This window comes from Corapipo altera, unplaced genomic scaffold, assembly GCF_003945725.1.
Source record: "Corapipo altera isolate COAL_440 unplaced genomic scaffold, ASM394572v1 74, whole genome shotgun sequence".
NCBI lineage: Eukaryota > Metazoa > Chordata > Aves > Passeriformes > Pipridae > Corapipo > Corapipo altera.
The window spans coordinates 4340147-4362805 of record NW_020884934.1 but is presented as its reverse complement, the minus strand read 5'-3'; the positions used below and the strand labels follow the sequence as shown (position 1 = coordinate 4362805).

General features: G+C 38.9%; 2 protein-coding genes across 8 annotated transcripts in view; one reads left to right on the top strand and one right to left on the bottom strand.

The window, feature by feature from the left end:
- The window catches only part of ARL13B (ADP ribosylation factor like GTPase 13B), a 37656-nt gene extending 27039 nt beyond the window's left edge, over positions 1-10617 (bottom strand). For 2 of the 7 annotated variants that reach the window (XM_027660086.1, XM_027660087.1), the window contains exons 1-4: positions 10476-10616; positions 6702-6842; positions 4307-4377; positions 1787-2036 (exon numbers count right to left, since the gene is read on the bottom strand). In XM_027660086.1, the coding sequence (XP_027515887.1) occupies positions 1787-2036; positions 4307-4377; positions 6702-6760 (380 nt within the window). In that variant the 5' untranslated portion in view covers positions 6761-6842; positions 10476-10616. Of the gene's footprint in view, positions 1-1786; positions 2037-4306; positions 4378-6701; positions 6843-10475 lie in introns of those variants that run through there. The other 5 variants (XM_027660089.1, XM_027660090.1, XM_027660084.1 and 2 more) reach the window with 4 other exon arrangements.
- A 370-nt stretch (positions 10618-10987) lies between these two features.
- PROS1 (protein S) overlaps positions 10988-22659 on the top strand; it is a 29255-nt gene continuing 17583 nt past the window's right edge. The window contains exons 1-7 of the mRNA XM_027660083.1: positions 10988-11118; positions 15250-15407; positions 16202-16226; positions 16551-16637; positions 19251-19373; positions 19474-19596; positions 21391-21516. Coding sequence (XP_027515884.1) covers positions 11058-11118; positions 15250-15407; positions 16202-16226; positions 16551-16637; positions 19251-19373; positions 19474-19596; positions 21391-21516 — 703 coding nt within the window. The 5' untranslated portion in view covers positions 10988-11057. The remainder of the gene's footprint in view (positions 11119-15249; positions 15408-16201; positions 16227-16550; positions 16638-19250; positions 19374-19473; positions 19597-21390; positions 21517-22659) is intronic.

Here is a 22659-nt window from a genome sequence, read left to right as displayed (position 1 = left end):
TGATAAAAGGAAGGACAAAAAAACCCATCCTAAGTGAAGAAAATTTAAACCTGTATACCTGTATAAGGCTTGAGGATGCTGAAAGAATTTACCAATGAATCTAAGAACTGTATGAACTACTTTCTACAACTTAGTGCCCCCATAAATAACAGACTGAGTAACTCCTTAAGCACTTGAGTGTTGAGCATGAGCAAAGCAAACATAAATTAGGTGATAACACTCAAGAGGAAGAAAACTGTTAACATTTTTAAAAAGTTTAACATCTCAAAGTAATTTCTACAAAGAGTCAACAACAGCCAATACATTCTGCACTTTAAGAATCTATTAGAAGGCAATAACATCAACAAAGTTAGTTTAGTCTAAGTAAACTCAGTTAATAAATACACTTTGCCTTCTGATTAGCTGCTGATATGGATCATAAAGCAGGATCAAGTCCCAGGGAAGTGAGTGGGGTCTCTGCAGGTACAGGCAGCCACCCACATAAACTCCAAATAAACTCCATTACAGGATGAGGGCACAGAGATTTCTACAAAAAACAAATCAAACAAACAAACATCACCCCCCAACAACAACAACAACAAAAACCCAAAAGAAACAACAACAAAACAAACAAAAAACCTCACAACCCCCCCATCATAACCCAAAACCACCCTGAAGTTGTATTTAATTAGAAACAGTTGTCAACTGTCACAGCTGCATTTTCAGAACAGATTTGGGTTAAAGCCACTACATTAAGCTGCCTTTATTGCCTTCCCTTGCACTAGTAACATTCAGAGCAATGGAAGGTAAAGTCTAATCTATTTTCAACATATACACCATTAGCTTGCTGAACTACACTCCACTTCATCAAAACAATTAGCCACTTGCATCCTGGTGGTTACCACAGCATCACCATTTCTTTAAAGTAAGACGCTTCTCCTCTTAATTTTACAGATTCCTTATGATAGCACAGAAATGTTGTGCAATTTAAGGTATTATGGAGGTCTTATGCCCACCATTGTCCTGATAAACCATTTTAAACTTTATTTTGTAACTTCAAAAGGTATTTGTTATCAAAGACCTTTGGTGGGCCTAAATTGTACGAAATACGTTATTTCCAATATTTTGAAAAACCTAATAAGCAGAGAAAAAGCACATGCCAAACACTATTAAAGGAAGCTTTCTTTAATAAGATTTTGCTGATCATGTATCAGCAGCACCACCATGTGTTAAGTGAACAAAACATTTATTGCTGGGAGATCACCAGTATTGCTGAGTATAATCAAGCATTTACAATTTAAGTAATTGATGCAGGCCTAAGTAATGATATTTTTACATCGTGTTGTCATGCCAGATTTGTAAAGCCTGTCATTTCAAGTAATATTACAATTTTAAAGTATTAAAAAATCCCATCTTATTGTTTTCCCACTGCTAAAGAAAGAGAAGACAAATAAATATCCCTGAGAAGGATTAAATAAGTTACAAAGTCAGAGGCAGTGAATGGATTCAGGATATCACCAGCTACTGTGGAGGGAAAGAGGAATGGAAAGAGGGAGAGAAAGACGAGGCTTTGTTCCCCAGCATGATATGAGAGTAACATAAATAAACATAAGTATCATAAAACTAATTGTAATATTGCTTAGTGCTAAAGTTACAGCAGTATTAGTGTACTTTAACTTAGTAGTATTAGTTATTAGTATTACTATAGTACTTTAACTTATGTTCATACTATACATAAATGATTTCTCAGAAGGTTTAAATCTCCCAAATTTCAGATTATTAGGAGAACATTTATTACATTACTTACACCAATACGGGTTTTCCCGATATCTTAGGGCTGTTTAAAACTTCTATCATGGCTTGTTTTGTTTCTTCCATTCTTTCAACATCACTGGAATCCACCACAAATATCACTCCGTAGGACTCAGCATAGTAGTTCCTCCAGATATTCCGAATTCGTTTTCCACCTCCCAAATCAAAGATTGTCACTTCAAAGCGTCCCTGCTTAAGATCAATTTTGGAAAACCCAACTGTTGGAGCCACATCTTCAGGAGACTCTGTCAGAGTTCAAAAAAGAAAGTTTATCTTTCAGTTTAAAGAGGATTTAATATCATGATTTGTGTAGCAAAATTAATATTTTAAAAATATGGAGTAAAGTCTCTCTGTTAAATGGCATCACATTGCCAAACACATTTTTATTTTTACATTAAGATTTTCCCCTTTTCTCAGGTAATTCTGAATTAACACATTAGTCTTTTAACCAGTTGCATTACACTAATTTAGATAGGAGCATTAGATCAAGGGGGTGGAGAAAAGAAAGGAGCCAAAAATGCAGTTTTTAATAATTTATTTATATTAAAATATATTTATTTATATAATAGATTTATTTTGCTATTTATAAATAATTCATATATTTATATTGAATATTTAATATTTTAATATAGATAGTTCCATTGCAGTGGTCTTCAGTGTACTGCCATTTTTACTTCCCCGTCACCACCATCCAGCATTTGCATGGTATTAATTCATGTTTGAGAAGGAAAACAAACAAAACATTATGACCTGGGAACCCTTGTGCTCTGCTAAATTTATTCTTTATCCTCTATGGTTGCCAAAACAACTTCAGAAGTTTAAACCAAGGCCTAAGATGAAGTGAACGAAACCACGTTCCTTTGAGATGTAAACTACTTAACTCTCTTTATTCAAGAACAGGTTTCAGCCTTTGCTTGTTTATTGTTATTTTCTGTGTTTCTAGTTTGCCATGCAATATGCTAAAACTATTATAGTTTTATATTTAAAACTCTTGCTCACTGTCTGCCTTCCTTGAGGGCAAAGAAAGCTTGTACTTGCCTCACACCACTAAGCTCTCTCTGCAGGGCTGAGATAATTGGATATATTCAACTGTTTTATGTAGTTTGGTAGCCACAAGGCAGGAGAAACAGGTGTAAGATTCAGTTGTTTTGGCAAATAAGTCTTTGGTGGCCATGCTGATTTACCCAGAGTGCTAAAAACTGAGATATGACAGCTGGGTTTTAGCAGAAACCAACTGCAGCTGCAGTCTCCTCCTACAGACTGGGTATCTGATATACAGCCAAAAATACTGGTTCTAATCTCTGCAAGCCCTGCTAAGGGAAAAAAACCCAACCATTATTGCATTATAAGGCAACTGTTTAAACACTGCGAAACAGTCACAGAAATCAGAACTATCTCTTCCTTGAGTTTAGAAATACCCATCTTCACCTTATCTTTTTTCCCCAGAAAAACAGGATTTTTAGAAATAACTGTCATATTGAGCTAATAAAGGGATTAAAGTGGATTTTGATATAGAATGGAAGGCTAAATAACTAAACACTCATGTTTTCAGGGCAAAGACTCAGGAACATGAGAGAATATCCTTAATTTTATTCCAGCTTCCTTACATAACACAAGTAAACAGAAAGTTGAGGTGGAGTTTTCAAGTCTACCAAAACACTACTGAATACATTCTTGTTATTGCACTAGATGAAAGTTATTTAGAACGACAATTTCAGAAGTACGGGGGAAAAATCCTACAGAGAATTTTCGTTTTCATAAGCACAAGTTTTATCTCGAATTACATCCTGTTTGCACTGTGTCATTGGATGGTTCAAAGTACCCTTCAAAATGAAGTTGTCTCTTACTGTTAATTTTCTAGGCAGTAATTTCAGTGCTCTTCTGATGATAAATGATGATAAAAAATATGTGTTATTATACACACATATGCAATTTCCCTCTTTTTAACCTTTTTGTCATTATATGTAATTACAACACTGATTTTTATATAAAGTTTGCACGTTACTGGATGGTCACCTGAGAGCAACCTGAGCACAGGCACACAAGTAAAAAAGAAAAATATGAAGTCCATTGATTTCTCTAATGTACACAACATGTGAAGCAGATCTTTAACCAGAATATTTTGTATCATGGCATTAATTCAAAGTAATTATTACATAGAATGTGGTCTACAACCTTCAGAGTTTTTGTCCTACACTTTCGCTTAAATCAACTGACGGAGACTAGCAACTTGTTTGTAGTTACAATGTTCCTTCAGCTATTTATTGAACTGCTGAAAAGACCTTATTCTTGTCAAAAATATCCTATGATGCTCATGAAATTTAAAAAGAACCCAGAACATATTTTGTTGCAATTTAGCATTTTGCACAGTTAAAAATACAGTGGTCAGCTCAAGGCATATAAGCATCAAGATACTCTGAACATTTGTTTTTTTGGGCTTTTCAGATTTAAATGATTCAAAATTAGGAATTATTCTCTCTCAGTACTCCATTTAGACAATAAATAACTTCCTTACCTCCTTGAATTCCTCGAACTGTAGCAGTTTTACCAGCATTATCAAGACCGACCATTATTAGCGTCACCTTCCTCCATAAGGATACAAATAAAAGAGAAAGATATTTAAAATCTTTTTCTCCCTCCAGCTAGACACCACTTATTTTATTATATTTTTTTAACACATGCATAGCAAATTTACCACCAAGCAGTAGAAATAACAGGTATCAAAATACCAAGGAGTAGCATTGGTACAATTGCGTATCTGGTGTTCAGTATGTCAAACCACCTGAATAGACAGAACAGCAGAACAAGGTATGAAATGAGAAGTCTATTATTGTGGTTCTAAGTTTCATATGAGACAACGATTTTGCTTTCAATTTGTATTTGCCTGCTGAAATTTAATTTCATGGTACTGTAAATTTTATTTGGTGTGGTCATGGTCCCTTTAACAATTCCTGGCAAAATGGTAATTTCATTTCCATTTTCCTGTATTTTTACCATCTCTCTGCCTCAAAGCTGTTCCTGTATTAGGAATTTATTTCTGTCTCCAGGAATGCATCTGAACAACACTACACAGTACATAAAAGTTGTGTAGACAGCATCAGATGCTATAAATATTTACCAGAAGAGGATTTTAAACAAAGCAATAGGAAAAGCATGACTCTGTACTCCTCAGCTTTTCCTCCTATTCACAAACACTCAGAGCAGTCAAATGAAATTTGCTCAATTTTATGCCCCTTTAAGTGAAGTAATACTAAAAATATTGTTATTTCCAGACTTAAAACTGTAATAGTATCAAACATGAAGTATAATTTATGCAAGTTCTTTCAGAAGAGCCAAAAAGCTCTGAGAAAAGAATCTAAAAATGAAGAGTAGGATCATAATACATTATACTTTAACAGGAATCTAAAATTAGAACTTTTATAAACTCACAATTGTCTCTAACACATTAGTAGTGTCAGAAAGCTACTCAATCCAACATAGTTCTTTGAACAGCAGCACCTTCTGTAAAATCTAAACTACGTAGCACTGAAGAAAAGAGCAAATCCTCCTACGAGTGTGAAGTATAAATAAGTTTATTTATTTCCCATAGTTTGCATATAGTTTGAAACAAACTATGTACTATCTGTGCCTCCCTGCGACTTGGAGGAAAAAGCAAGATGTCAAAGTAATAGGAACAAAGAAAAACAGTAAAATTCCATAAATGAGAATGGATCACCAAGCTACCCAGGAAATGCAGTATTAAGATACTTCAACAATAGTAAGAAAATTAGTTTTACACTGGGGCTACTCTTGACAATAAAGTGTTTTAACACATTACACTTAAAAATTTCAAAACGTAGAAACTAAAACAATAAGATAAAACCCAAACACAGTAGTCCTTGTGGTTTTCTACCATGGAGTGATTCCATCAGTGGACAAGGGAGGGGCTACAGATGACATTTATCTGGACTTCCGTAAAGTCTTTGATGTGATCCCCCACAACATCCTTCTCCCTAAACTGGAGAGATGGATTCCAAGGTGGATAAGGAATTGGTTGGACAGACACATCCAGAGGGGAATGGTGACAGCTCAGAGTCCCCATGGACATTAGTGACCAGTGGTGCCCCTCAGGGGTCCATATTCGGATGAGTGTTATTTAATACCTTCATCAATGACAGAGATGAAGGGATCCCTGTTGGAGTGATTCCAGAGGAGGGCCACCAAGTGGATTTGAGGGATGGAGCACCTTTACTATGAGGAAAGGCTGAGAGAATTGGGATTGTTCATCCTGCAGAAGAGTAGACTTCGGGGTGACCTAATTGCAGCCTTCCAGTACCTGAAGGTGCCACAAGAAAGTTAAGAGGGACTTTTTACAAGAGCTCGAAGTGACAGGACAAGGAGAAACAGCTTCAAACTGAAAGAGAGTAGGTTTAGATTAGGTATTAGGAAAGAAGTCTTTACTGTGAGGGTGGTGAGGCCCTGGCACAGGTTGCCCAGAGAAGCTGCGGATGCCCCGTCCCTGGAAGTGTTCAAGGCCAAGTTGATGGGGATTTGAGCAACCTGGGATAGTAGGAAGTGTCCCTGCCCATGAGGCTGGAACAAGATGATCTTTAAGATCCCTTCCAATCGAAACCATTCTATGATTCTATAACAAACATTTTAGCACCACCCCATAATGCTCAACCTGAGGAAACAGGACATGAAAGACAGTATTTTGAATTTTATACTTTCCTGAAGTCAGAAACAAAGCACCCAAATTGGAGATGATTAACATTTCATTTTTAAGATCAGAAGATGTATTAATTATCTCCTGGAGAAAAAAACTGATTGATTTTTGTAACTGAATTAAAAAATACGAAGCAAATGAAGTAAAGTATAGGCGGGATACAGGAAGATCAGCACAGAAATGTAGAATAGCTTCCCATAGTTACCTGACAGGTTCCTGCCACCGTTTTAACCAGTTGCAGCAATTGGCCATTAGACTGAACATCCCTCTTCACTATCCATCCAGAGCCATCCAGAAACAATGTGGACAGGCCAGAGCAACCCAAAAAGACTTTGTCTTGTCACTGCTGCTAGCAAGGAAAAGAAGGGAAAAAAAGGCATGGTTAGCCCCTATGTTTAACCAAGGCAAGGTATTTCCCTATCTGTTCATGTTCACTTAGCCCATGACAGTCCCATTATTTCTTTCTCTTTTCCATCCTCTCAAATTTCATCTGCCCCCATTTTACGTACCTGGGCAGCAACAACACAGTATTCACATAAAATAAACTACACACAAGGAAACCTGCAAGTTAGAAGAGCAAGACGTATCAAGCTACAAAATTCCAGTGCTTGCCTTGCTGACACATCCCACAGTTCTACTGAGGAATGGAAAGTAAGGACCAATTTCAAGCATGAGTAAGGCTTATAAGAACATAACAGGATAAGGCATTAAAAGCAAACACAGAACGTCCCTACCTGCTAAGTGTATTCACTTAACTGTCAACTGCTTTTACACAAAAAGATCCCACAACAAGGAAACTGGGTTCTCTATTGAGTATTTTGAGGAACTGGCAACTGTATCTAGTAATGGTCACTAAATTAAATAAAAGTATCAATTACTTCCATCATTTCACAATTCTACTTTCTACTCTTTAAGGAGAAAGAAACTGAGAACATTCCTCTTTTTCACGCTGCTCTATGAAACAAACAATGGAGAATAACTGTGTGATATGTGCTTGGCTATTTTGTTGTACACACATTTATATTTATATATATTTATTTATGAAACAGTAAAGCTTACACGAACCATGCAGTCAAGGGCACAGAGATGCAAAAGCTTTAAAACTCCTCCAGTTATCCAAGTTACAATAATCCTATGGCCAACAACAGTAGTTGTCCACGTAAAGGCCTTTCACTTTACTGTATATTAGAGTCCAGCACTTGTTAGGGGCTGGAAAAGGCTGTTCAGGTTGTTTCTCCCCTGGGAAAATGCAAAGCCATTTGTGGGACTATGTTTTCTCAAGTGCACTTGGTGGGTTACATGGAAGAGTGGGGAAACCCAGTGTGCATCTCAAGGAAATTTAAACTTGGGGGAAAATAACCCATGATTTGAGTTTTATGTTATAGGATGTGCACTGTCACCTCAGCTCATCTCAGCTCCCATTTTGATCAACAGATTAAGCTAAGAAAACAACTGGATTCACACCAGGGCAGCTGGGATGCAGACATATATTCCCTACTGCCAACCTGCCTCCGTGAGAAGATGAACTGAGAGTTATGACACTCTGAATTACCACAGCAAGCCTCCTAAAGCTTGAGTCTCAAAATCCCTCTCATATTTTAAATTATAACTAACCTCAAATCAAAGTAATTTCAAATGATGCAGAAAACTGAATAATTAGAGATTATAACAACTTTCCAAATCTGTCATCTTTCAAATCTAGACAAAAGTGAAAAAGAATTGAGGAACTATCCCTAATAGACCTATGTTGTCCTTAACAAACTGTGGTGGTTTAGATAATTTTACACAGGTAAGAACTAAGAGCTCTTCCTGATCCCATGAAGCTGCTGTATTCAAGGATGTCTTTGTGTGGATTTGCTGTCATTTAATATCAGAAATAGGTCAGATTTCTTTTGAAGCAGAGACAGATACTCTTTAAACATTTATATTCCATTGTACAAGAGAACCTGAGCTTCTCCACAGGAGAGCTGAGTGCATGAAGAACACAGAAGTTTTTAGGAAGTAGAGCAACATGAATGCAATTATCACAAGTAGTAAAACTGAGCTCTGAAGAATACAAAATTATAAAAAAAAATATGCAGTGGGGTATGGTGCCTCAACCCACAAGCAAGTAACAACAGAGCTAACTTTGAGAACACAGTTACACAAATTTTCAGCTGGTTCTACTGAAAAGCAAAATGTAACAGCTCAATGAACAAAGCGTGCCATTGTCACTTTGTCAAATGACAAAAATGTGGTATTTTCAGTGCCTGAGCATCCTAACAGAACAATTCCCACCCCATATTATGCAGACCGTCCAGCTTTGCAAACTGCTCTCAGCACACATATGGCCCAGAGCATTCAAATGGGATTCAGGAGACCAGGAAAACTTGTTAAAGACTGAAGAGCAGAGGATTACTATGTCATAGCACAGGAATCACTGTTTAAATATGGAATCATAAAGGCAGGTGGGCAGGAAGTCACAAATAAGAAAAATTTTCACAAACATGCCACTACAAAGGGCATTCAACACTGCTGAAAAAATCATGGTAGGGAGGCAAATCACATCGTGTTATGGGAGCTTGGAGAGACTCGATCCCTGAAATACGTATGGCACATGACAGGTATTTTATATGTTGCATTAACAACATCCAAAACCTGTTCCAGACATTACATCTGTCAGTTGAAACTCTTTGTGCCTGTTAAGGTCAAACAAAACCAAGGTCAGAAATACTTCACAGTTAAGCCAGTACACCATTTATGTAGCAGGTCAGCACAAGTGCCAAGGACTAAGAATGTCAAAGATCCCACTTTAAAGTACAAAAAAAGGTGTAGCATAAAGAAAAACAAGACAGATAAGTGCACTAACACTCTAGATTAAGATCAAGAGGTACTCAGGAGCCCTGATGTTCATGATCCAAAGCAATGGGTAGCAGCAAGTCCAGCATCCAAAGTCATCTAATGAATATGTTTATCTACTTTCATATCAAAGTGCAAAACCAGCACCTTTTACACATTTTAATGTAAGAATCTACATTAAGTGTTGTGCCTTCAGTAGAGGTTTTTATAGTAGAGAATTTCTCTCAGTTACAGCAGGGTTTCACGTCCTTTGAAATGCAATCAAACAAACCATTTAAACCTGACCCTCCTCACGGAGCTTAATTATTTAATTTCCTACTGTAATGTTCCTCATCTGATGTGTTTGAATTTTATTTTATATTTATATAGACTTACACAGAATTTTAGTTCTGTGTCGTTTTCAAACAGTGGTTTTCACATATCCATTAAGAAAACCTTTGCACCTCAATTACCCAGATCTTAGGAAAAGTTCTGAAATATTCCCTAGTAAGGTACATATTTCTCAGATTAAGGTGATGGTGGGTTATCATTTTACAAAAAACTGAAAACCTTTTCCTTCTTGTGGCACAAAATTCCACTTCTCAGTTCTGCCAGGTCAAAAGATATCGGTCCTTAAAGCTGTCACTGGTTCCAGACAGAATAATGATGGGCCTCTAGCCAGAGCACGATTTTGAGAACTTCCAAAAAATTATTCCTCAAGCAAAACTTAAATTTTGCAAGCGGTCGTTTCTGAGCATTTTAAGAACGATTTTAGAATCAAACCCCGAGAACAGCGACGTCTTGAAAAGACTTGAAGCATAGGAGTATCTGCAAGAAAACAGCTATGAGACCGCCAGCTTTCCTGGAAAAGAAATGTCACTACAAGAAAACAACTTTAGGACCTCCAGCTCTCCAGGAAAAGCAAAGTTACTACAAGATCCACTGCAGTTCCCAGCCACGCTCCTCCCCTTCAAAAAAAAGAAGCAACTCCAAAATCCAGACACCCATGCACCGTCCCTTCACTCGACTGTCCCACCGCGGAACGTGGCTTCTTTGTTTTATATGGAAAACCCCCCCACTTTCTAAGGGGCGAACACCTCCCCTTCCCGGCTGCCGAACCCCCACATGGCTGCGCCCTCCTCCCCCGCCCCCGGGCGCTCACCGGTGGCTCTGGCGGAGGCGTCCACGGAGACGGGACGTCGCGGTATCCCCCAGGCTGCGGGGGGAGAAGCAGCCAGGGGCGGCGGCCCCTCTCCGGCCCCGCCACGCTCGAGGCGCCTCCGGCTCCGTGTGAGGCGCCCTCGACCCGTAACCCCGGGATACGGCGGACGGCGGCCGCAGAAGGACACACTTAATGGCGGGCAGGAAGGTTAGCCGAGGCCCGGCCAATAAGACCGGGCGGCTCTGCCCGATCAGCCAATCAACTGCGAGCATGACCCAATCACCACCGCCCCCTCCGCCTCGCTCCCCCGGCCCCTGAGAAAGTAAACACGGCGACCCTATAATAACATGGGTCTATTAGAGCCGCCGTGCTTGTTTCGGTCTATTCTGCCGGGATGCCTGCGCAGCTCCATGTGCCCGGCCCACTGTGTCCGGTCAGGCCGCTGCCCCGGCGCCCTGCTGACGCTCCCCGCAGGGCAGCGCTGCCCGGCCTCCCCCCCCCGCCCCGCCGTCCCTCCCTCCCGCCCCCGGAGCCTCGCCCGGCCCCGCTGAGTAGCGCAGTCCCGGCCGCCCCCCGGCAGCGATGGGGCCGCGGTGGCTCCCGCTGCTGGCAGTGGCCATCGCGATGGCCCAGGCGGCGACCTGTGAGTGGGGAGAGGGAGAGGAGCGGGGGGCACGCGGGGGGACGGGCCGGGGTCGTGGGGATGGGGCCAGCCGGAGAGTATGTGGAGCTCATCGGTCCCAAGGGATTCGGCAGCTTTCTGGGACAACCGAGTTGTGACTCGGCGCCCTGAGCGGCTCTGGAGCTGTTTATGGCCAAGGGGAAAGTGTCCCTTCACGGGGTTCCCTCCCAGGAACAACCCTTGGGGATAGATCGAGGTCTCCAGGAGACACCGCGTTATTGTGCGGTCCCTGACTTTTGGTAAGTTCAGACCTAGGTAAGGGCTGCTTGCTCTCACAGATTAAAAACCAATAATAATAATAATAAAGTCTTTTCGAAACAGAAGTCTTTGAGCCTTTTAGTAGTAAAAGAAGACTGCATCTGGAACAAGCTCAAAGTAAGCCTCTTTCTGACCCATTTTACTAATGATTAAACCGGCAGAAGAGAAACCCAGTGTTTACCATTCAGGCTTTCTGTTTGAATGCTGGGGTTTCTGACTCGAGAAGGGAACAGTATCGAAAGATGAAAGTTAATTTTTTAACTTTTTTTTTTAACGGGTTCTAAAAATAAATCTTCTAATGAGTGTTTCATAATGTTTTTTTTCTCCTGTTTTCATCACATTTTCGGTTCCATGTATCTTCTCCATTGCATACCTTGTCACTTTTCTCAGTAGCAGTGTCTTGCTAATGCAAAATTTCTGTGGTCCATATAGTCCGGCTTCCTATCCCTCTCTCTGAACAATGGCAGGGATTTCTGGAATGGCAGGGAGGCAGGAAGAGAAAACAGCTTAATGATGCAGCTTGTACCGTTCAATAATCATAAATGAAAGTTGCCTCTGCTGGTCTTAGTGCCGTTGTTTGGTCAAACACCCAGTGAGGGACAGATTTTGGAGAAGTAACATAAATATTAGCGGCTGACTTTTTTTTTGTTGGCTGCATAAAGCTCATGTCACTGATAAGCATTTTGGGAGACTCTAGTCCCTGGAATTTTGGAGCTGTTTGCAATACAACAGCATCACATGTCCTTTTTATTCAGTTTATGGGGGCTCCGAGTTTCTGGGAGAGAGCGGGACTGGGCTACAGCTGCTTTCCATGACTGGGGGATTAGGTAAGGAGCTCTAAGTTAGGTTTAAGGGGCCCACTTAAGGCAGGTTTGTGGTTGCATCTGCACAACAAAACAGCTGTAAGAAGCTACTGAATCTCTTCCTCTCCCACAATTTTTTTTTTTTTTAGTAGCATTGCTTCTAAACAGGTGCTTGATAAGTCATCACTACACAGTGTCTGTACAACACCTATGGAAATTGTAAGGCATGATGCTTCAGTGATAACTGAGTGAAACACACCAAGTGCATTAAGGGTTAACTGTTGGTTTGGCAGGGTCAGAAGTAGGCTGGAGTTTCCTGTAATCAAACTGGCAGCAGTAGCAATCAGGATTGTTTTTTAATAAAGGTCCTATCATAATCTTTGTAATTAAAACACAGATTATTAAATACACTACAAATTCTGTGTATGGGAGTTGAAATATTTGCACCCCATGGAATTTGCTTTGAGTTACATGTTTTATTTAAACTCAATGCCATGGGAAATCAGCTTAGGAGAAGGATAAACAGCTGTGATGTAGGGGAAAAGACCTATTTCCATTACTCCACTGTGTACTGAAGACATGAGGTAGAAAGTGTTATATCTGTTTGCATGCACTTGAAGTTTTCTTGTGTTTTATTTACTGTAAAACTGTATGAAAATGAGAACGATGCAGCTAAAAGTCAAAACAAGACTGTTTAAAGTCAGCTGTGAATTAGGCCTCATCCACACCACAGAGCCTCTGCCCCAAAGCTATGTCAGTGTGTTTGTAGAAACCTTCAATGCAAATAAAATCAGCAGATGTGGTACACAGTTTTACTTTTTTTGTTGTCACTCCTAGATGGTTCTTCTGCATCCTTCTTATTAACTTGCTTTTATGTAGTGACAAAGCATTTACTCAAAGTAATTAAAATGACACTGCTAGCAACAGTTGATGGTAAATAAGTTATCAGAGTGTTTTCCTGGAAGTGCTTTCCAGTGCAGTTAGGGTTCAGAAAAGGTCTTAGGAGGCCTTTCTTGTCCTGTCATCTCTCTGTGCATTTTGCCAATCTCCTTGGAGACAGCATATTAGTGGTGGGCTTTTGGATTGAGAGAAAAGGTCTAAGACATCCACAGTTGCAGAGTTTCCAGTTCATCGCTCCCCCTCTCTGCTCAATGAAGAACAATCAGAAAATCCAAATCCACCTCTTGAAATATGTTGTTAACAGCCTTTCTTGAGACAACGCTTCTGGTATACCTTAAGGATTGTGAAAGTGGAAGACAGTAGCAGAGAAAAGCAGGCTTGAAGCATTTCTTTTGTGACAAGAATTTTGCGGAAAGTGGAGGCCCAGAAAATAAGATGAGATTGTTGTTTCTCCAAGCAGTTTCCTTGAGGATCAGTTTCATCTTGCAGGGTTCCTTCTTTTCTCCAGTAAAAGCACCACGTGGATTAGCATGTCTATAAGAAAAAATTAATCGTCAAATACCAGACTGATACACTTATGAGCAGGGAAGGACACAAGCTGACCTCTCCTTGCATTCCTGAGCAGCTCTTTGAGATAAAGGTGTGCTTTAAAACTTTGGAGGTGTACTGTAGTACATCCACCTTATGCTAAAGAAATTTTATCTATTGCCTTTCTAGAAAGATTAATCTTATCAGAGTGAAAGCAAATAGATCAGTTTGGAGGTACAAGCTCACCCCACATAAAATACATTCGGGATGCTGTAACAGAAAGGTTTCTTCAGGTCATTATCCAGTGTTGCAGAGTGCTTCAGCTGTGTTCCTTGGAACTTGCTAGAGACCATAAGGTGTTTAGGATGGTATGGTTTTATTAAATATGTCATCTAAAAGCCATTCTTGATTCAGGTTCTGGGCCTCATTAGCTACTCTTTAAGTTTTCTCTTTCCTGTCAGTACACAGAAACTGGGAGGCTGTTCCCTGACACTTGGCTGCTCATGTGTCTCAAGAAGGTGCTCTGGGTTTGAGGTGTTATCTGCTCACGATGAGACTGAATTAACTGTGTCTGCTTGAATTGGTCTTGTCTGCAGACCTGTGATGAATAGGTATGAACACCAAATCTGATCTGTGCTGCAGATGTCAGGACCCTCACATGGTTGTGCTCCTCCGAAAGGTTAAGTTGTGCAAAGGCTGGTAAAAGAAGGGCAGGTGTAGAAGTGTAGGTACTCTCCAGTTAACATGTGTCATCCATGCTCTTTAACCCTGTCAGCTGGACTTTTTCCAATTATGCTCATCCATTTTTTCCTTTATCACAAGGTGTGTCCAAAAGTTAAACACGAGGCAGTCTGATTTAGTTGCTGTTCCTGTAGAGTTGTCTCTAAAAAGAACACCGGAGCAAAAATATCTTTCATTTGTTCACCATTTGTGTAAAAGTCAATAAAATGACAATAACAATATATGTGAAAATTAAGTAACAACACATAACATGATGAATCTGAAATATAAAAGTTAACTAGGATTCTATTTTATCTTGGTAAACTGTGAATGTATTCATACATTATCTGAGATTTCTCACCTTTTACTTTGTCTTGTTCTGTACAGTTCTGAAAAATAAAATTACATTTATGTTAATTACATCTAACAAGTAGCGTGATTTTATAAGACATGTTTTTGGTCTCACATGACTTAAACAGCACCAGAATATTTACTCCTAGATCACTGAGACAGGTAATATAAGAGGCTTTGCAGCTTTTTTCCGCTTGCTGGTCACGTATCTCATCTTGTAATGTTCATAACTTAAAAAAAAAAATCTTGTCCTGAATATGAGAGTTAAATTATGCTTTGGACATAGCATTGCACAAACATTTTGGTGACTCAGGATTTCTTTTTTTGGTCAGAAACAGCTCCCCCAGATACAGAAAACAGACTCCTAGGATTTCTTGACTGCAGTTTTCAAAATGACAGTGAACTCAGCTCTTGACTAAGCATTTAATTCAGAATTTTGTGTTAGGTTCTCATATTTATTCAGTGTTTATAACTCTTTTTAGCTGTTAAAAAGATAGATAAATAATGAGAGAGCTTCTTTGTTTCTCCAAAGTTTTATCCCAGCAGTATGCCTCCCAGTTCCTGCTCAGGAAACGTCGAGCCAATTCTTTTATGGAAGAAAGTAAGAAAGGAAATCTAGAAAGAGAATGCATTGAAGAATTATGCAATAAGGAAGAAGCCAGGGAAGTCTTTGAAAATAATCCTGAAACTGTAAGTATTTTATGAATATCTGTGACATAGATAGTTCTTTGCAGAGGGAAAGCCAGAAGTACATAGAATTCACACTTCAAAGCTATAAGAATCTTAATGAAAGGGTTAGATTTAATTACTGCGAGATTTTTTTCAAAGTGGGGAGGACTTGATTCCTCAGTTCAGTACCACTGCACATTGTTTGGTAGCAGGTATATTTTATTTACCTTTTTACTACAAAAGGTTTATTATATTTTGCAAACTGTGTCAGTTCCAAGTTTTGTCTTTGATAACATTGGCTATATTTGGCTATACTAGTTGTTAAGTTTAAATAGTTTCAGTAGTCAATGGTCAATTGCTTTTAATAATTTTTGCTTTTGTAACACTTTTCATTTTATTTGGAATGAAGTTGCTGTGAGAAGTTAAATGTATTCCAGGGGGAATTGTTTGTTTTAGGTTGAAAACGGGAAATAAAGGAGCCTAGCTCTACATCCAATAACAGCATCAGAACAGATCCTCCCATTTAAAGAGAATTTTCAAAGTAATTTTGACACCCAGTTCATTTTCATTGCCTTCATTTTGCAAGTTCCCAATTCAGTGCAGTATCTTAATCTCTCCATTGAATCTTGTGTGTATTAAATAATCTACTTGTTTAGGCTAAACAACAATGACATAGAAAGCTTGGCCTATATTCTGTGAGTCAAAGGAACTTTTAAATTTGTTTGTAGTCCTAATACCAATATATTTTAGAATGTAATCAGTGATATATTTTGCTCTAATTTTATCTACCTGAAATTTTTCTTTTCTTTCCACAGGAGTATTTTTATCCCAAATATTTAGGTAAGTACAAAAAAAACCCCAAACAACTCTAGTATATAATTCCCTGATCCTCTCATTTGGATAATACTGGTTTAATTATTCTACCCAGAGCACTTGAATGATTTCCATGCTGATTATAATGCACAGAATCTCCCTGAGCACTTAGATCCTTAGTGCAGAAGCACTCAGGAGGTTGCTCTGTGATCAGCTGTCCTTAACATGCCCAGACAAGTTTCCTAATTCAGGCTTCGGGAACAGACTCTTTGAAGATGAATGAGCTTGTTGTGATTTCAGTCTAAATGAGTGCTAGTATCACCAGCAGATCCTGTGGATTTGCCTTTGCAGGCTGCCTTGCCTCCCATCGAGCTGGGGTTTTCAGGGTTGCTGCAGTTACTCCTGATTCTCCAGCTGACCTGAGGGCCTGCGTCAAGGGTAAGTGCTGCTGTTAAATGCTTTGCCTAATGCACTCACATCTAAGAACACGAGCATGGCTACAAAGCAGTTCCTATAGGCAGAAAAAGAGACAAATAACCATTTAACTCAATAATCTAAAGCAGAAATGGACAAAAAATGTTAGGTGAGACAGAGCATTTTCAGAGAAAGCAGTTTAAGCTTTATGAAGCACCCTGGAAAAGAACTATGACGAAGTGCAAAATGGAAGGCAGAATTCTCCTGGAAACAGAAGTGTCCTACACCAACCCACCAACATTCCCCAGTTCCTCTGTACTCTACTATGTCTTTAACTCTTTGCATCTAGCAAGTCATGTTCTATTAGTTAACTGGTTAATTCTTCATTGTACCACTCTTTGGCCCATAGCTGCACTGTGACCATTCATGAAGTGGGTAACATCAGCTGAAAAATTCAAATCTTACATGGAACACAGTCGTTGACTCCCCAAAAAAGGACACAAAGCATGAAACTTGTGATGTTTCTCAAATATTTTATTTTTATGCCTTTATCCATTCGTAAATCCAGTGTGAGTTATGTTCTCGTTAGTAAATTCACAGGAAGCAATTTTTACCATATTCCCTACTTGCCACAGTTGAAACATCTCTCTAAACCTGTTAAACTTTTACAGCCTAGTTATATCAAAGAAACCTTCAGTTTGTTTGAGTGGGAATGGGGATACTTAACCTTCTGACACTGTTTTTGTCACTGAAAACAATGGTAGGCAAAAAAAAAAATCCTCAATAATTACACTGCACATGGTCACGGATGAACATATTTTCCAGAACACTTGTCCAATGTGACTGCTGCTGTCACAAGCTAAAATATGCTCCCATTCATATCTTTCTCAGTCTCATTAGAGGTCCCAGGAGGAAAGGATTTAGCAGAACTGTGTGAATATGTATTACGCAGTGAAAAAAACCTAGTTTACTTGATAATCATTGTATTTCTCCCTTTGGGTTCACATTATAAAATCAAATTAAATAAATTATTACTAGTCAGTAGGATAAAGGAGAAGTGCATATGCATAAAATTTTCAAATGTTTATAAGGCTTAAATTTATGCACGTTTCTGGAGGGGAGCCACTGCTGAGAAAGTGGAATTTAAAATTCCTATTAAAACTATGCAACTTTTTTTTAAAATGTGTTTTTATTGAGACAAAGGTTTTGCGATACCGATATCAACATTTTTTTTTTTTAGTTTTAGAAGTTTTGTCTTCCTGAACTTCTCAACCCAAATGGTTTTGATACTGTCAAATGAAAAATCCAATTTTACTAAGGAGAAATAAATAAATAATTGTAATTAAGTGTATTATAATACAGTAAATACTTTCAATCTCAAGCTGAAAAAAAAAATCAAGGAATAAAAATAGCAATGTGAGCAGAATTGAAAAATAATTTGTCCAAATTATTTATTTGAGAACACAAAGGAACATACATTTTAGAGACACAGATTTCTAGGTAAACAATTATAAAAATCAGTGAATAGATTGACCGTTTAATCCTCATCTAGGAAAGACAAGGAAAATTCTGCAGTTCTTTAGTTCTTTTGAGTGAAGTAAGAAATGTTTAAGAAACCCAGTGAGGCGTTATGTACAGAATTGCAACAAGTTTTCTGTCTTCAGAAACATACTTGCCTTTTCACTCCACTTTTTTGAATATGAACATCACTGAATCCTTTCAACTTTTCATTCTGCAGTCTGGTTTTTAGGACACTATTTTATTTTTTTTAAAGCATGTCTAAGAAGGATATTCCAGAGCTTTAAAGTAGAAACAATGCATTTATAATGTTTGGAGACCTGCAGAAAAATAATCCAAAAAGACAACATCATAGTCAGCAGACACAAATACAATAATGCCTTATGTGGTATGCTGATGCAAAACTATAAAAATCATGGGAACTGCTGAAAGAAATGTATGTGTTTCAGTTGGAGAGAAGAAGGCAGTGAATTCTGTGTTCTCTGCCCCAGTCTACATATTTTGAACTTTGCTTTCTGAGATCTTGCTGGCATGTATAAAGGGTCTTCAGTTTCTCTTTATAATGCAGATTTGTTTGTCATTGAAGTTAATATTTGTAAAAGGTGACAGTATTAAATGCTGATGTATCCAGCCTACCCTTGACCTGGATGGCCAAGGCAACCTGAGGTGCCAGTTTCTCTGTAAAAGTGACCCTCCTTGAATAGAGAAACTCATCTAATTTTGAAGTCTTGGTATTCTTGAAACTTTCATCTGTCTACTGAAATTTGTGGCAATATGATGGGGCAGAGCACTGTTCTTTAAAAAGTGAAATACATCCATAAAATGTAATGAAAATAGTAACAAGTCTGAATTTGGTCATATTTTGTAGGCATTGGCATGGTTTGGCAAGTAATTTGTCTTCTAGTTGTTTTCTGTCTGACAAAGAAAGTATTCGTGGCTTGGTATGTTCTCAGTCACTTGTAAATTAGCAGCAAGATGGTTGTGGGGCTACTTGATGTTCTGCGTCAAGCCCTTTACTATTTCATGACAGGTACCTGTAGGAAGAGAAGAAGAATAAACTGATTTCTGAGGAAAAATAACCCCAAATAACAAGTCTTTTCAATGTTTTCCATCCCACAGAAATTTCAAACCAGTGCAGCCCTCTGCCATGCCATAAAGATGGATATAAGGATTGCATAGATGGACAAGGCAAATACACATGTGTCTGTAAACCAGGGTGGAGAGGAGAGAACTGTGAAGAAGGTATAGTCTTTGATCTCATATGTTAGTTCTCAGGAGTACAATTACAGTTCTGCTGTTATTGAATAGTATCTCAGTTGGTTGTATTTTGTTTTCCTTCCAGATATAAACGAGTGTGAAGACTTTAATGGAGGTTGTAGCCAAGGCTGTTCCAATTTACCTGGGAGCTACCGTTGCTTGTGTGAAGATGGATACTTCATGCACTCGAACAAACGGGATTGTGGAGGTACAAAGTGAGACTTAAGAACATTATTACATGACAATACACTGCCTACTGACTAGAGAGAGGAAAGAATTTAGTCCAATAGTTCCATAAATGCTCCAAGTTCATAAAAGGTTGTATTGCCTCTGAAAGATGCAGCCCTGCTTTAACTGGGTTACTCACTGCAAGCATTTCTGACAACTACATAGTGATCCAGATCAAGGAGAAAAAAAGAAAGAGGAAAAAGGCTGTAGATGAAATTCTTCTTCATTTCAGAGCTCCATAAAGCTTGGTTTTATCCCTTACCAGTCTCACATACGCTTTAAGCATGCTAAAACAAGAATCTAAAGTGGTGTGACCAGCTAATATTGTTACCATGGAAATCCTGCCTGGGTTTTGGCTGAATCATAATTAGTGATGCTGCTCTTTCGGGAGTTTGAAGTTCATTGGAGAAGAAACTATTAATGATTCCAAAAATTCTCATAATGGAAAGAGAGATTTGGCGTTTATTCACCCAGAATAATTTTTTTTCTGGGCCTGCCTGTGTCTGTTATTATTGGCCATGAACTACGTGCTTCGTTCCATTCCAGATAAAGACCGTGTACTGATATAATTAGCAATTCTTACTGCATAGTTCGAAAAAAATACAACTTCATTCTATTTTAATGTCATGTTTTATTGCCAAACTATGACAACAGTTTTGGATAATGTCAAATAATTTAAGAAACTGAATTTGATGGCCGTCTTCAGCTATCACTTTCTTTAGTCTATAAATTTTTGTGAATTAATAACTTCCAAAGTAAGGCCACAACAACCAAAGATTGTGGTTTTGTCAAAAAGGGTAAGCAGATAAGTTGGTTAGAATCTCTGTAATTCTTGCAAAGATACTGGAAAATTTGGTTAAAAAATAATCAAAGATAAAAATAGACGGCTATACCTTCGTACCTCGAGTACCAGTTCTGTCATTTGATAAACTGAGTTTAAGTATTTCATTACATCCAACTACAGTTATACAACTAGGAATTTGGAATACACACAGTAACTGTAGAAAGGTAGTCCAAATTCAGGGCAGTTTTGACTTAATAAGGTTCCAGGAATCCTGGCAAGCCAGTGGAAGACTCTATTCTCCCTGTGGTGCACCATTTCCACTACTACTACACCACAGAGAAAACTGGAATGATCCCTGCACATACAAGTGGGGATGAAGTACTACCAAGGATCTGATATTTTTCTGTCCAAAAGACATTTAGTAAGGTTGATGCTATGTGCTGAGTCCAGTTGTCACATCTGCATTGTGAAAATGAGAGTGAAAAATTGGAAACACCCCAGAAGACAGACACTAAAATGGTTTGAGGGATAGAGAGACAGTGAGGGACTTGAACACCTGTCAGCAGAGCCAATTAAAAGACAATTGTGACATGAATTGATTGTAGCACATAAGAACCTCCAACAGGATTATCTCTTGTCTTTCTTTCTGGATGTCTTTTTCTAAGGTAGGATTTTATTCTGCAGTCTGGCTTAGTTTATAGGAAGTCTGCAGACTGTTTCTCTCCCTACCTTCCTGGACAAGCATCACTTTTCCTGTTACCCACAGAACACATTAAAGAATGAGAAAAATAGGCAGGCAGAGACTTTTTATTCCACTGAGAGCATGCAGAGGTGTGTTTTCCCTCTGGAAATCTTTATGGCTATAGCTGTAGTCTGCTAAGAAAGCGTGGTAGACCAGTTTTCCAGCCTCACTCAGTTTGGATAGGGTTAGGAAAAAAAATTATATGGAAGAGAGTGACTTGGTTTTTAATAACTTGTTTGTATTTCTAGATATAAATGAGTGTGTGCTACATCCAAACATCTGTGGGACAGCCATCTGTAAAAACACCCAGGGAAAATATGAATGTGAATGTGCAGAAGGCTACACATATAATTCGACTTCCAAGAACTGTGAAGGTAGGGCTTTGCTCCCAACCCACTCCTTTTCTCTTTCATCTTCTCAGCCTTCCCGTTTTCTTTTTTTAATCCACAACTACACCAAACTCCAGCACCTCATCCAGTCGTGTATTTCTTAATCTTCATACTGTTTATTAAATGATGACTCAATTGTTTACTCTTTCAGAGGTTCAGTCAGGCTATATTACATGTAGTGTATACAGTTGCAATGACTTATTCCCCAACATTGGATTCTCAGTTCACGGTATCTCTCCTTTCCCACTGCAGGGAGGACTTTCAGTCCAAGCTCTAAAAAACTGTCTGACATGTTTCTTGCAGGTACCTTGGACCAATGTGTTGAGGACCCGAACATTACTAGAGTATTTTGTTCTTTGTTTTTAATCATCATTGCAGTTATCATCATGGCTAGGCTTCACGAACGAAGATTTGAAGAGGGCTCTACCCACGTTTGTTACAAGCGTGCTGGTGGCTAAAAAGGCCAATACAAGATAGACACGCCCGGTTGCAAAAGGCACAGCAGAAAGACTCCTTAGCTGGTATATTCTGCAAGGCATGATTCTTTCTGCGTTGTCTTTTCTCCTCAAGAGTGATCCTGCGTGTTTTCTCAAAAGCATCAGCAGTGTTAAAGATAGTGTGTCTCCAGACCTCCCGATTGGAGGCCAGAGTAGACCAGTTATGATGATCAATATGGCCAAGGCTGAGATGTTGTTTCAGGGAGTCCTTGTATCTTCTCTTCGGGGCTCCTCTCTTGCGGCAGCCGGTGGCAAGTTCACCATAAACCAAGATCTTAGGGAGGCGGTGGTTGGTCCTTCATCCTGGAGACGTGTCCTGCCCAACACATCTGTGTTCTCAGCAGCATGGCCTCAATAGTTGTGATTGCTGCTTGTTCTAGAACAGACGTGTTAGTCACATAATCTGACCGGTGGATGTTTAGGATTGTACGGAAACAGCGTTGATGGAAGCATTCTAGGAGTCGCAGGTGGTGGTGGTAAATGACCCATGATTCGGAACCATACAAGAGAGTAGACAGCACTATGACTCTGTAAACACTGGTCTTTGTACTTTTCTTCAAGTGTTTATTTCACCAAACTCTTTTATGGAGTTTTCCGAAAGCACCGTATGCCTTTGCTAACCTGTTGTCTA